Source organism: Zonotrichia albicollis, chromosome 7 (assembly GCF_047830755.1).
Source record: "Zonotrichia albicollis isolate bZonAlb1 chromosome 7, bZonAlb1.hap1, whole genome shotgun sequence".
Taxonomy (NCBI): Eukaryota; Metazoa; Chordata; class Aves; order Passeriformes; family Passerellidae; genus Zonotrichia; species Zonotrichia albicollis.
The window spans coordinates 31,210,421-31,224,147 of NC_133825.1; the positions used below are offsets into that span (position 1 = coordinate 31,210,421).

Sequence of the window (13,727 nt, forward strand, 5' to 3'; positions counted from 1 at the left end):
TTCCTTCCTGGTATTACCTGCAGACCCAAACAACAGCTGGCAAAACAAGGAATGTAGTAAGAGAGTTCCTCCTCTTGAGGAAGTGGAAAATGTATGCACACAACAGAATGCACTACTGAATCCACAGTCTTTAATGAATGCAGAGATTTGTTCTGGACACAGGTACTTTTGTGATTGTCCCCACACCCTCTTCTTCTCCCCCTCTAAAAATTATTCTAGTTAGTGAAATGTAAAACCACACAAAGACCAGAATACATATTCACACATCAGAGGGTTTGACATTGTTTTTCTTAAGAAAATTTCACTCATTTAGAATTATTGACTGTAAAGTCCAGTCAGTACAGCAGAAATATTCTACATAGATCATTGGTTGGAATGCACAGTACAATATTTGTGAACACACTGTCACAAAAGACATCTGGATGAACACTAACAAGTGTCATAGATCTGTCAAATCACGTTGCAAGCATCTGCATCAAACCAGTCTGGGTTGTATGGGAAATTACCAGAACATGGAAAAAAAGATGTTAAAGTACATGGGAACCTGCTACAGTCACTTTCCTCTAGAGTCACTGCTGCCACTAAAAGGTCAGGAAACTTGAACTGCTGCTTGTCACCTGAAACTTTGCTTCTGTTTCACAGGGATTGATGTCACACCTTTATTTCCAGACCTGAGTTATTGTAATTTTGCTTGAACTGGAGCAAAGAAGAGAAGGACAAACACACACCCCATCTAGCAGAGCTTACTTCTCCAGACCTGCATGGTCAAACAGCTTGAGATCAGAGGTCTTGCCTGTAAAAAGGCCACAAAATTTGAAAAAATAAACAAAGCAGAGCTGAAATAAAGCAAACGAAAAAAAACCAAAACCAAAACAGAGATAACATGATTTTATACAGCCTGCAATAAAGCTATAGTCCATGGTACAGTTTTGTTCACATTACACTTATTAAGGCTTTGACTACTGGTCTTCTACATGCACATTTTATATACAAATAATCCTCTGTGTGTAGGCATAAATTACTTTACTTTTCTTGATCTAAGCAAGAAAATATTTTCATGCATTTGCTTCTCCTAGTATTCACAATACTTGGCCCATATTCTATTCAAGGATTTCTGGAGAGGGCTGGGTCTATTTATTATCCATCTGAAAATGCCCTTATCTCCAGGAATGTTGTTTGTGCCAGACAGTGGCATTGGCTCCACACTTCTCCACAGTCATACACCAGAGAGGAGGTGCCACTCCAAAGCCTGACAGCACAATGGTTATGTAAACATAGCAATCCTTGGATTATAAATACTTTATTAAAGCTAACATACCTCAGCTTTTAGCTCATAATTGCCCATGAGTGCCTTAACAAAACATTCAGAATGAAGTATTTTTTTTCCTCCCATGTCAACTGCTCAGTTACAGTGGTTCCCCCAAAACATACTTTTCCTTTTTTTTTTTTTTCTGAAAGAAGTACCAAGCTACCTGTTAATTCTTCAAGCCTGTGGCTGCGTAGCTCTCATAGGCAAACAAGAACATGTCTGAGCCTTATAACTCTTAAGTGCTCTAAGTCAAAGTCACCATCTCACTTGCACCCTTGCCGTGAAGTTAAGACACTGGGCCAGCACCAGTGACAAATGGGGAGGAAGCAGAAACCAGAAGAACTCTCCCATTTCTAGCCCCATGCCTGCAGCTTGCAAGTTTGACAGGTTCCCAGAGATCACCAAAGCTGACCTGTAGCATGGCCTGTGTCCCTCTGCCTCAGGGACACCATGACTTCCCCTGCCCCAGTGTTTTCTTCAGTGAGATGTTCTGGCCGGCTGAAGTTGCAGAGCACCCCTAGGCTGTGGTAGGGAGCCCTGGGGAGAGCAGCTCCACTATGAAAAGGAAGGGCTCACAGGGAAGTGGTACTACGGAAAGGAAGCAGTGTAAAGAAGGCTGAGAAAGCAAGCATGGGTGGAGTGAGGAGGAGAGATTCCTTATTTAAGACAGGGCCTGGACTGCTGCCACAGCCCTCATGCCACAGCATGAGCTGCCATGCATGGTGATATAACTGGGGCAGGCTGTCAACACTGAGCTTTGCCACCATCATACAGCTTTGCCTTGCGTCACACCACAACATTTCCCTGTCAGCCACCACCCTTGCCTTAAGCACTGCATTGAAGTATTTCCATTCAACATATACCATGACAATTACTACAAACCAAGTACTCGGTCCTCCTCATTCCCTGGAATCCAAGTAGCTATAAAAGACTGTCCCTGTCCCCTGCCTTGCTCTCCACTCAACAATACACAAGACAATACAGAGGACAGAAAGAGTGATGCAGGCACAGCCATCTGGTTGGTCTCTTATTGCACAGAGTAGTTGGGGCAGGTAGGGTGTAGCTCACAAAGTCCTTTGAAAAAACCCTACTGGATGTCTGTCCAAAACACTTGCTCCAGAAAACATGTTCAGACAGCTCATGTGGATGCTTGGGAAATGTCACCTAGAAACAAGATATGCAAGAGATCATGCAAGAGATGAAGGCCATTCTCAATTCAAGTTCAGTCTTCATTCAGCCTCATGGCAAGTTGTGCAAAATACAATGTTTATGCCCTGGCAGGTATGATTAAAAGACAATTTTTTGGTCCTGGGTAGGTTAACAAGAAATGGTCATGCTAATAATTGCAGAGGCAAACCTTTGAGACTGGATTTAGTTTTAGTTACAGAAAATAATGTACACTGCTTTTGGCCAAGTGCACAGAAGCTTTAAAAATAAAAGACAAAGATCACAGTTAAATGTCTCAAACTTCAGATGGGGAATATCTGTGAGGAGCAGTCAAACTATTTTTTCATGTGCAATGCATCCTGAAATTTGGTACTTATGTATTGGGCATGAAATCCTTTCTTGTTGATGGTGTCATCTGTATGGAATCGAATCATAATGGAATCCCCTGCAGAGTAGATTTCTTCCAGAGGCTGCAGAAAAGGAAAGAAGACAGTACACAGCAGTCAAATATGGAGACTAAATAACTGTCTGCACCATGACACTAGAGTTTAAGCCCACAGTGAAGACAGATTGGCCAGTAAACATGAAGACTTGAATGCTCAGTACCTCCTGCCCTTATCTGCCTTCCTAAGCACATTCCTTTGTTCTATATGTTTGAAGACTGATGTCAGTCCACTCTACAACCCCAGTCCTTCCAGCTGCTTTTTTCACAGACCTCCCTGAATATTCTCATTCCAGTCTCCAGGTTTACTCAAATTTGTCATTGTCTTTTCAGGAGAAAACTGGAACCTGTTTTGCAGCTGAGGCTCTCCTGGGGTTCAAATAACTCAGGTACTTATCTTACATGACCTTTCTGGTTATGTCCCACACTACTGCGACCTGCTGCAATCTCCTTGTGCTTCCCTTTCCCAGCCATTCTTCATTCATCAGTGTGCAGGTAGGTAGATTACTACCCAGCTGCCTTGAGCTTCTTCACACCAAGCTGCTCTGCCTTTGTTTGCTTTGGTTTCCACACCATTTCCCCAGTTTGTGAGAACGTCTTCCACACACCTGGTCCCTGACTGTCTCTCTTTAAATTCAATAAAAGACATCTCCATTTCATTGCTGAAGGCCTAGACAAATCAAACACAAACCCTCTGATTTCAAAAACCACACACCATTACTCATGTTAGAATCCCTCCTAGTAATGGGGATGCAGGTGACAGTTTAGGGGACAGCATGCCATCCTAAAGGCAGCAAGCATCACACAGCTCTAAGTCTCTCCACTGTTCACCCTTGCATGGCCACAACACAACTTGGCTTGAGCCAGAAAACAACACAGGATGAAACTGGCCTTTAGAAGCCATTTCCCACATTCACACAAGGCTGATGGCAGATCTGGGGCACAGCAGCATGGCAGTCTCGTCCTGCTGTACATGGCCCTGGGCTACAAAGGACAGTCAGGAAGAATTTTCCAGCCAACACTGTGTAACAGAAAATGGTCGTGATCTCCTGAGGAAGGGAAAGAAGCAAAACCCAGCCACAAAGCATTCTCAGTACCAGTTATGACAGCTGCCCCTCCCCAAAAACAGTATGAGGGTACTTCCTTGGCCCCCTCAGTGACCCCTCTGAAATCCCTGCTCTCATGGCTTACCCCTGAGCCACAGAAGCGTCCCAGGCGGGGTGCAGTGCTGTCGTAACCATCGTAAATCTCCATGTAGTCGTACCCACAGTCAGCCTCCTCCTCTATCTCAAACATCTGGAACATTAGCTCCACCCCATAACCATCTTCTGCTACAATCACCCATTCACAGTTGGCTTGACCTGGGTAGTTGTTGTCCCCATACTGAGCATGGGAATACAGATCCTTAGCTTGTACTTCAGCCTTTAAGAGCCCACCACACTCTGAAGGGAGAAAAGGACACAAAACAGTCTCTCAACATTCTTAGTCACAACAAAGACTCATCCCACTTTTGGGTCAATCATAAGCAGAGAAGACCTCCAGCTTGAAGTGCAATAGGAAAGGTAATTAAACACTGCACCAAACTACAATAAACCAGTGAATTCTACAGACACCTATGAATCCAAAGACCCACAGAGCTTAGAGGAACTTGGTTTTTTTGGTACAGAACACACATGGAAAGAGGTGATCAGTTTAGACTGTAGGATAGGGCTCTTCACACATACTCTGGGAAATTTTATTGTATTAGAAAAAAATCACTTTGCTCTTTGCATTTGTCCTGTAGATGAAATTCTGACCCCAAGTATTTTGTCAGCAGGAAGCAGAAGCACATCAGAAAACTGGTGACCAAAACAATCCTTTTCTGCCCACACAATGCACAAAAGTAGCCCTGTGTTTGTAGAATGTGTGTGCTTTAGCAGAGTTTTCCTGCAGCCAATGAGGAAGATGCTTCTTCACCAGCATCACGTGCACAGCCACTTCGAGCATGTTTCATCTATTTACAGTGGCAGGGATTTCAAAGAAATGAATGTTGGCACAGCACACCCACCTCTGGGCTGCACAGATAGGAGGATCAAGCTGTGCCTGTCCACAGCACAGCTCTGCTTCTACTACAATCAATCTAATGTGGGCCTGTTCTGAGGGTGGGCCAGTTCTGAGGGTGGGCTAAATTGCATCACCTCATTGTCCAATGATTGATGTGGAACAAAAGGGATTATTGCTCAACCAAAAACCTCAAATTTAACAAAAGAGCCTGAACAGGAACATCCAATACCAAGAGAATTTGGAGCTGTTATGGGCACTGGTATTTATGGTATGACACTGGCAGCAATCTGGGAACTGAATGTACACCACTTAAAACTCAGGTTAAGCTTATTTAGGAGCAAGGTGTGTCTGTTTTTACCTAGTAAAAAATGTAGTGAGACTTGATGACATCTTTTGGCACTGGGGTATTGGCAAGCAACCAGCTTACCTGTGCTGTGCTTTGCCTGGAAACCTCTCCTTTGCACAGAAGCATCAGAGTAAAACCTGAGGAACATCTTGTTGGTAGAAGCCACTACAGGGTCTGGTTTCTTGCTGCCACAGAAGCGGCCAAGGACAGGTGACTTGCTGTTGGGCCCATCGTACACTTCTAAGTGGTCATAGGCACATTCTTGGTGCTGCTCAATCTCAAACTCATTGAAGGTCTAGAGCAAGAATATGGAGAATTAAGACCGTTGTAAATCTGACTATTTAGCATACAGTGAAATGCCAAGTGAGAAACAGATCAAATGGTACATGCGTCCCACTCTCCCCACACACTAAAACAGAATAATTTGCTTTCAAAGAAGAGTGATCTCAAGGTGGCAAAGAACAGAACTCCATATCAGTGTGCTGTGTTGCCTCAGCCTTGCTGCCTCACATGGCTGCCTGACAACAGTTATCAACTGCAAGCCTTATAACACTCATTTTTCTGGCTGGAAATTCTGCCCAGCACATCAGAAGAGCAGTTCTGTAATATCACTTCCACTCAGCACAGGGATTATTTCCCCCAATACATGGGCCATCTGCATAGCTTTGGACACGTCCTGCCATTTGCATCAGGCCATGTTGTAAAATGGGCCTGACATCTCTCCCTCAAAGGGGCTGGGGGCTGGCTCAGCCACCACCTTATGTAGAAATGGCCCCAAGAGAGTGGCTCACAAGGAGGGGTAGGGGGTGGGAGGGCATTTATGCCATCTGTTCACAGAGGGAAATCCTCTACAGCTGTCATCTGCTGGAGTCTCCTCCAAGCTGCCTCTCCTCTGCCTTGTGTCCCTCTGAGATCTGCCCTTCTGCAAGCCAGGGCAGCCTCCCAGAAAACTCTCCTCCAAGAGCCCCAAACAGGACCTGAGGGCACCACATGGTGGTGGTGGGGAGTCACTTCAGCTGCTCAAAACCCAGCCTGCTTCTTGCCTCACACGCCCGCTCTCTGGCTACTCACTACTTTCACTCGGTGGCCAGGTGTTGCAGAGATGTCCCAGGTGCACTCTTTCCGGCTGGGATACTTGTCAGGCCAGTTGGGACTGCTCATCATTCCCTCTGCACCACTCAGCTTGTGCTCACAACCAGCTTGGGAGAGAGAAATCGCATTGGGGCAAGTCTCACATGGCAACCCTGCAGTGTCCCACATGGTCCTCTCTGCCTACTGAGACCCTCTGCAGGGCAGAGATATGGAAGGCTTCAGTCACCAAACAAGGCCTTTTAGTATTACTCCATAGTTCTGGTGGGGTTGTCCTGTACTTATTTTGAGCTAACCTGGCGATGGTGAAAGGGACCATCTCACTCTCCTGGGCCTCATTAACCTAACCTATGTCTTCACACCCTAATCTACTCTCCTGCTCCTTCACCTCATCTGCCCTGTTGCCAGGGCCATGATGTCAACCCCTCCACAGTGCTGGCTCTGGTGCTATCTCAGCCTTGCATTGTTTTGCCAATTTGGAGAGCTTTATCAGCTCATGGAGAGGTCAGACAAGGACCCCAAACCATACACAGGAAAGCCACGGGAGCACACAGCAGGGATAGCAGTGCAGGAAGAAAGGTAGTTTTGGCACCAGCAAGTGGTTAGATCAGCCCATCCTTTCTCTTCTGACTCAAACACAATAATTAAATGAAGCAGCAGTGACCAGTCTAATGATGATGTCCCATAACTGCTCCTTTTGCAAGTCAAATTTCTCTCCCCACCCTGTCTGTTCCCTGTGGGCAGATAGAGAGCAAGACTGGGGAATGGGAATGGTCCTATTTCTAGCCAGTTTTGCAGCTAGCTAGGGCTTTTTCACTGCCCTTGCCTGGTAAGCTGTACAAACTTCCTTTCAGCACAGGTGAACCAAACAGTGTTTGGGGTACCTTGGCATTCCTGAGGGCAGGAGTGGGAACTTTACCTTCTTTACAGTCATGGCCGTTTTCATGCAGCACAAAGCCATTTCTGCACTGGCACATATAGCTCCCAAAGGTGTTGATACATTCATGCTGGCAACCACCATTGTCTTTGGAGCATTCATCCTTGTCTGGGCAGGATCAAACCAACAAATACTGAGTTAACAGTGACACAAGCTACCACAGTCACCAGCTGAGAGCCCCATACCCAGGCTGGCAGATAGCAATGCAAACCTCCAACTATACTGCTGGATTAGTCCAGTCAGCTTTTCAGCCCAGATCCTATTCTCTTCAACTGCCTCATATTCCATAAGATATATCACAAATGTGTTCTATTCTATAATATAAGTTATTGGTAAAACACTCCTGTCTGAAAGAAACCTAGAGCAGCATCTCATTCCTTAACAACAGAGCCCTGGAAAATCATCACACAAATTCACTAGCCAAGATAAAAATCAACTTCATATTTTCACATTCTTATGTGCTCTAGTGAGCCTCCATTTCTAAATAGCTCTGTCTGAGCACAAACAGCCAGCTGATGATCATCTAAGGTATGAGCTGCTCCCTAAAGCTGAAATATGCCCCAGTGGATCTTGACTCCTGTGTGTTCAGGACTATGCTTTCCTCAGTCTCACTTTCTGAGCATAGGATCTGCTCATGGTTTCCAGTCCACTTTAATGTATGAGAAGTTTATCTCTGCTTTTTCTTGGGCTAATGCTCTCCCTAGTTATCATTAAATTAATCTGTCTCCTCACTCCCAAATGTATTTCTAGATGAATCATACCCACCTCATCCTTCCTCCTGTACAATTTATTAAGTCAAACCCTAAGTCCTGATTCTACTCTGCACCTGTCCTAATTCAAGGCTGTTTTTTCTGATCATTCTCCTCAAAAGCATTAATGCTCCTAGGCCTCTGCTGGAGAGACACAACGAAATTGAATTTCTGCTTCCAAATGACATACAGGTAACCTCCAGAACTGCCTGCCAACAAGGTACATCACTGACAAAGGACTGAGAACAGGATGAAAAACTTCCACTAGTACATGCTGCTTTCATGGGAATGATTACTATATAGAATACAACTGGAAATTTTCGAAATCTTCTAGTTTCAGAGGAAAAAGCTTTCCTCTAATCTTCTAGGGACAGAAATAATTTCCAGGGTTAGGTTCCACATTGCTTCCTACTGTTGAAGGACTGGAGGCATTGATGGAACTCATCCATCTTGCTGACACCATACTATGAAACTGGACCATACATTGCACTGAGAACCCAAGATGAAGGTAACACAGAACAGAGCAACCACACTTTTAGATTTAATGAACCAGGTCAGGCTCTGACAGGATGTCGAAGAAAATTCACCAAAACCAAGAGGTTCAGTCAGAGGAGACAGGTAAGCAAATGAAAGAATACAGCCCCATACCAGAGAAGTAGTGAACTTTAAAGCCTTTCTTGGAGACCGTGTTGTCAGATTTGAACTCCAGTCTCATGTTGTTGCCATATGATGTGATTACTTCAGGCTTCTCTGAGCCACAGAATTTGCCATGTAGCTTGGAATCAGAATCCAGCTCACTACGAACCTCAACATAGTCATATTTACAGACCTGCCAAGAGAGGAAGAGATTTCTTAGCTCTGTGGCCTTGGAAAAGAGCATTTCAGAGGAAGGGGACAGAGAAGAAACAGAAACAGCCTTGTACTCAAATACATTCCTAACTTGCCAAAAATCTCCTCTGTCAGTTTTCTCACCCCTTCACTTGCTGCCCTGATCTTAAATGATGGGTGTCTTTTTCAAAAGAGGAAAGGTTCATTGAATTTAGCAGAAGTAATTATTTCCACCTTATCCAAGAACCTGACAGTGTTGAATGAACTTTAGCAGCCTCTTGAATTATGGAAGTGCCCCATTTACAGCAGGGAAATGGAGACCTGAGTGCTTTGCTCAAACTTAACCGTGCATGGCAGAGAACACACTCTTTTACTGTTACTTCCTTTAGCATTGAAGAACTCATTGTTTATTTCCAACTATTTTCCTGTAAAAGCAGCACTGGGGAGGTGGGAGGCAGGACCCTATTAGGGATGGAAAATACCTACAATTATGCAAAACTAGTAGAGAAAATAAGCCCATGGTGCTGGTTTTGGCTGGGCTAGATTAAATTTTCTTCACGGTGACTGGCACTGGGCTGTGTTTTGGATTTGTGCTGAGAAGAGGCTTGATAATATCAAGACATTTTGTTACTGCTGAGCAGGAGTTGCATGGAGTCAAGACCTTTTTTTGCTTCTTGCACTGCTCCACCAGTGAGGAGGTTGGGGGTGCTCAGGGAGCTGGGAGGGGACATGGCCAGGACAGCTGATCTTCACTGAACAAATGGATATTGCATACCACAAGAGATCATACCTAGTATATAAAGTGGGGGTGAGTAGAGAGAAGAAGCAGGAAGGGGAGACATTTGGAGTGACATTGTCTGTCTTCCCAAGTAACTACTATGTGTGATGGAGCCTGGATCTCCTGAAGATGGCTGAACAGCTGCCTGCCCATGGGAAATAGTGAACTAATTCCTCATTTTTCCTTGCTTGCATGAGTGGCTTTTGCTTTATCAATTAAACTCAACTCATGAGTTTCTCTCACTTTTACCTTCCTGATTCTCTCCCCCATTCCTCTCCATGGAGGAAAGAGAGAGAGCAGTTGTGTGGTGCTTAGTTGCCAGATTGGGTTAAACCATTGCACCCACTTATAATAGAACAGCTTTAATCCTTCCACTCCATAGAGAAAGCAAATCCAGACTTCAAGGAGAAGAGTCACTGTTATTGCTGTATTTAAATTGAGGGTGGGAAAACAACCAGGAGCTCCACCAGTAAGACAGAGCCTCCTCCTCCTTGTACCCCAAGGGTTTATCCAGCTCTGATTTAGCCAGTAGTCCCACCTCTGAGATGCAGGGACTGGTTACGTACATCATTGCCTTCCAGCTCAAACACTTCGAACTGCAGAGAGATCCGGTACTGGGCTGGAGCTACCACCTGCCAGACGCAGTTTTTGTTAGTAGGATATTCCTTGGGCCATCCAGGGCTAGTAATGGTCCCATTGAGCTTGGTGATGAAGCCCCCACAGGCAGCTGGAGAGGCAATAAATGAACACAAGTTTTACTTGGTTCTGTTCACACACACAGATTGGGCCACAGTGCTAACTAGCAAATGAACCAGATCCTGGTGGGTGGCACATTTCAAACCCCAGCCTCCAGAACAGGCTTAAAATGCTGGGAAGTGTGAAGAAGAGAGAAACTTCACCTGCAGTAAATCACCTCCCAATGAGGCTATGGCCCTGAGAGCCAACAGGTAAGACTTAATTTCCTTTTTAATCTCCCTCCTTGGGTTTTCTGTGAATCAGTTGACTTGACATGCACAACACGACTGTAAAGCCCAGCTTGGTAAATTCACCTACACTCAGTGCTACAAACCTTACTATTTTAAGCTTATTAGTAATGGAACAATTACAAGATAATGGAATCATAGGGAAGACATTCCTCTCAACTCTTCAGTGGTTTTTTATATTTGGATTGCATCTTCTCTAGGGAAAGTTGAAGGCAAAGTCAAGACTTAGCTGTATTATCCCACAGCCTTTAAAAATTTAAGACATCTCAACTTCATCCTCTTGTGGGAGGGCAGGACTATTACCTCAAAGGAGTAAATCTCAATTTGCTGCAAAATTCTATTTGCAACAAAGCATTTTTTTTCCTTGCTGTTTCTTGAGAATAATGAGATATAGCCACATCATCAAAACCCACAGGGAATAAAAGCTTTCTGTGTCTTGTTCCCAGCATCATTTTGCATTAAGAGGACTAACCCTAACCCAAGGGAGCAGCTTCAATACTAATAGAGTAGCAAGCAAGTGGTTTTGGAGAAAAAAAAAAGCTATTTACTCAGATGCATATTGCTACAATTTCAAAGACTATCCTTACTGTTTTGCCCACAAATGAAGTTTAAAATAGGAGGTTAAGAATGAAGTTCAGAAAAAACCCTGCCAAGTTATAGCAATTTAGCAACTGGCTTGCTAAAATTGTGAGGGATTATGGAGAAAAAAAAAAGCTTTCAGAAGCCTTTTGCACACACCTGACTGCCCTCACCAAGTCAACAGCACTCTTACCCAAACAGTTTGACCAAAGCAGAAGGCAGGGCAAACCAGGTGATGTTGAGAGCACACTGATAGCATGTGGAGCTCCCCAAATGTCCCTACAGACAGAGTTTTGAGACAAGAACAGTGGATGGATTTTCAGCACACCAACAACTGTATTGTTGGTAGAAGCAACACTTGTTGCATGATATTAACTCTCTAGAAAGCTGACACAAACACCTTCTATTATAGACATGGAGGTTTTTTCTTCATAAAAGAGGAAGGGAGGAAAATTCTCTTCAGTGTGGAAAAGCCTGTTTTGCATGCAGACAAAACATTGATATTTTATTATATGAAGTAAATTCCTTTATGAAAAACAAATAAATTCAGTGTTGGATTTAAACACTTTTGGGCCACTCGATGGTTAGGTTGTAATGCCTGCCTCCATCATGTTGCACTGTGGGAGATTTGGTCTAAACAGCAATCTCTGGCCATGAAGGACAACTGGCTTTAGGGATGATTAGCAGGATAAATCAGAGCATTTTCAGGGTTTTTTGAACCAAAACTTGTTTCTCAATGGAAGATTTCAACAAAACCAAAAATATCTGTTGGGGTAAAATAAAGTGAAATAAAGAGGGTGGAGGGGTAAGGAAAATCACACCAACACTGTTCAATTCTATTTATAGCTGTAGTACCTCTCCTAGAGTCAGGTGGCTCAATCTGTGGGTTACTTACCTTCACAGCTCTTTTTATCAGCTGTCAACTCATAGCCAGGCTCACAGGTGCATTTGTAACTGCCCAGTGTGTTCTCACAGTGCTGCTCACACCCACCATTGTCCGGCAGAGAACACTCATCCATCTCTGTCAGGAGAAAACCAGAGCAAATAGCACTTTCCTGACCACCCAAACACCCTGATATTCCCCATGCAACCCTTCTGGACAGAAGGAACAGAGCCCTGACTGCTGAGCCAAGGCTGGGGAGCAGGCTCTGCAGCAGAGCTCACAAGTGCTGAAATACTCCTAACACCAGAACCATTGAGGACTGCCATTACTGCTACTAGCCAACAGTGCTTTTGCTAGACACAAGCAGGAAAACACTGTATCCTGTAGACTTCACTGCCTTTTGTTCTCATACGCCATTTTTGGCTTTGTGTGGTTTGTTTTAAATTCCTCACCCCTCCGGAGTAACTTGAGCTACCAGGAAGCAACCCACTATGGCCCACACAGTAATGGAGCTGAGGGAGGTGATACCCCACGGAACAGGGTGCTGCAAAGGAGCTGGCAGGACATGCCAGTATTTGCCTTTTCAGAGGCACATGGATCTTGCTGTCCTAGACTCTGAAGCCAGGTTCTTCAATCACATCTCAACAACCTGAACTGACATTTTAATACAAAGATAGGCCCTTGCTTCTCCCCCCGACCCCTGATTCCACATGCGTCCCTTAATAGATGGTTTTATTAACATGGCTGTGGTGGGTTAACCTCATCTAGCAGCCAAACTCCCACCTTGCTGTTAGATCATTCCCTGGCCTGCCACTCTCATGGAATGAGGAAGAAAACACGAAGAATAACAGCAAGAAAGTTCTGGGTTGAGCAGACAAATTATCCACCAATTACTGTTCTGTTCAAACAGACTCAATTCTGGGGAATTTAACTTAATTTACTGCCAATTAATATAAATATTTGAGTGCTGATTTAGGTATGAGGAAACCAAAACTGAAAACAAATACGTTAAAACACTTAGAGAAAAACATCTTTCTGCTTCCCTTTCTTGGATCAACTTCACTCCAAGCCCCTCTCCCCCTGCCTTGTACCCCTACAAGCTACCCTCAGCCCCTTCAGCAAAGCCACGGGTGCGCAAAGGCAGGAGGGAATGAGGAGCCACAGGCAGTACATGACCCTGCTGCTTCTTCTCCCCTGCTCCAGGTAGGTGAACTAACACTTCAACCATATAAAAATAGGCTTCAATGATACAAACAATTTGTTGCCAAAATGAAGACAACTAACAAGAATAACCCTGGAGGTATCCAGGATTACCTGACTGTGTGGGCATGAGCTAACTGCTGTCCATATCTTCCTGGCAATGCATCTTGGGTGTGACCAATGGCTTACCCTCTGATTGCAGCTTTATTTTCTCTGAAAACTTAGACATTACCATTGCATGGTCTCACAAAGCATAGCATTCAATTCCATCCTTAACTCTGATTTTTTTAGGCTAAGTTATTTTCTTTCAGTGTTGTAAGACATTTAATTGAAGCTCTATTCCTTTCCTTATTCACTAAGGCAAAGCTTAGCCATTGCTCAATCAGCTATGAGA

The 13,727-nt window shown here is 44.3% G+C and overlaps 1 protein-coding gene across 2 annotated transcripts in view; it reads right to left on the reverse strand.

The window, feature by feature from the left end:
• Positions 1 to 1,406: 1,406 nt before the first annotated feature.
• The window catches only part of TLL2 (tolloid like 2), an 82,205-nt gene continuing 69,884 nt past the window's right edge, over positions 1,407 to 13,727 (reverse strand). Inside the window, exons 14-21 of one of the 2 annotated variants that reach the window (XM_014275749.3) lie at positions 12,146 to 12,271; positions 10,255 to 10,415; positions 8,731 to 8,911; positions 7,316 to 7,441; positions 6,379 to 6,506; positions 5,389 to 5,602; positions 4,110 to 4,360; positions 1,407 to 2,946 (exon numbers count right to left, since the gene is read on the reverse strand). In XM_014275749.3, coding sequence (XP_014131224.3) covers positions 2,812 to 2,946; positions 4,110 to 4,360; positions 5,389 to 5,602; positions 6,379 to 6,506; positions 7,316 to 7,441; positions 8,731 to 8,911; positions 10,255 to 10,415; positions 12,146 to 12,271 — 1,322 coding nt within the window. In that variant the 3' untranslated portion in view covers positions 1,407 to 2,811. Of the gene's footprint in view, positions 2,947 to 4,109; positions 4,361 to 5,388; positions 5,603 to 6,378; positions 6,507 to 7,315; positions 7,442 to 8,730; positions 8,912 to 10,254; positions 10,416 to 12,145; positions 12,272 to 13,727 lie in introns of those variants that run through there. The other variant, XM_074544862.1, reaches the window with a different exon arrangement.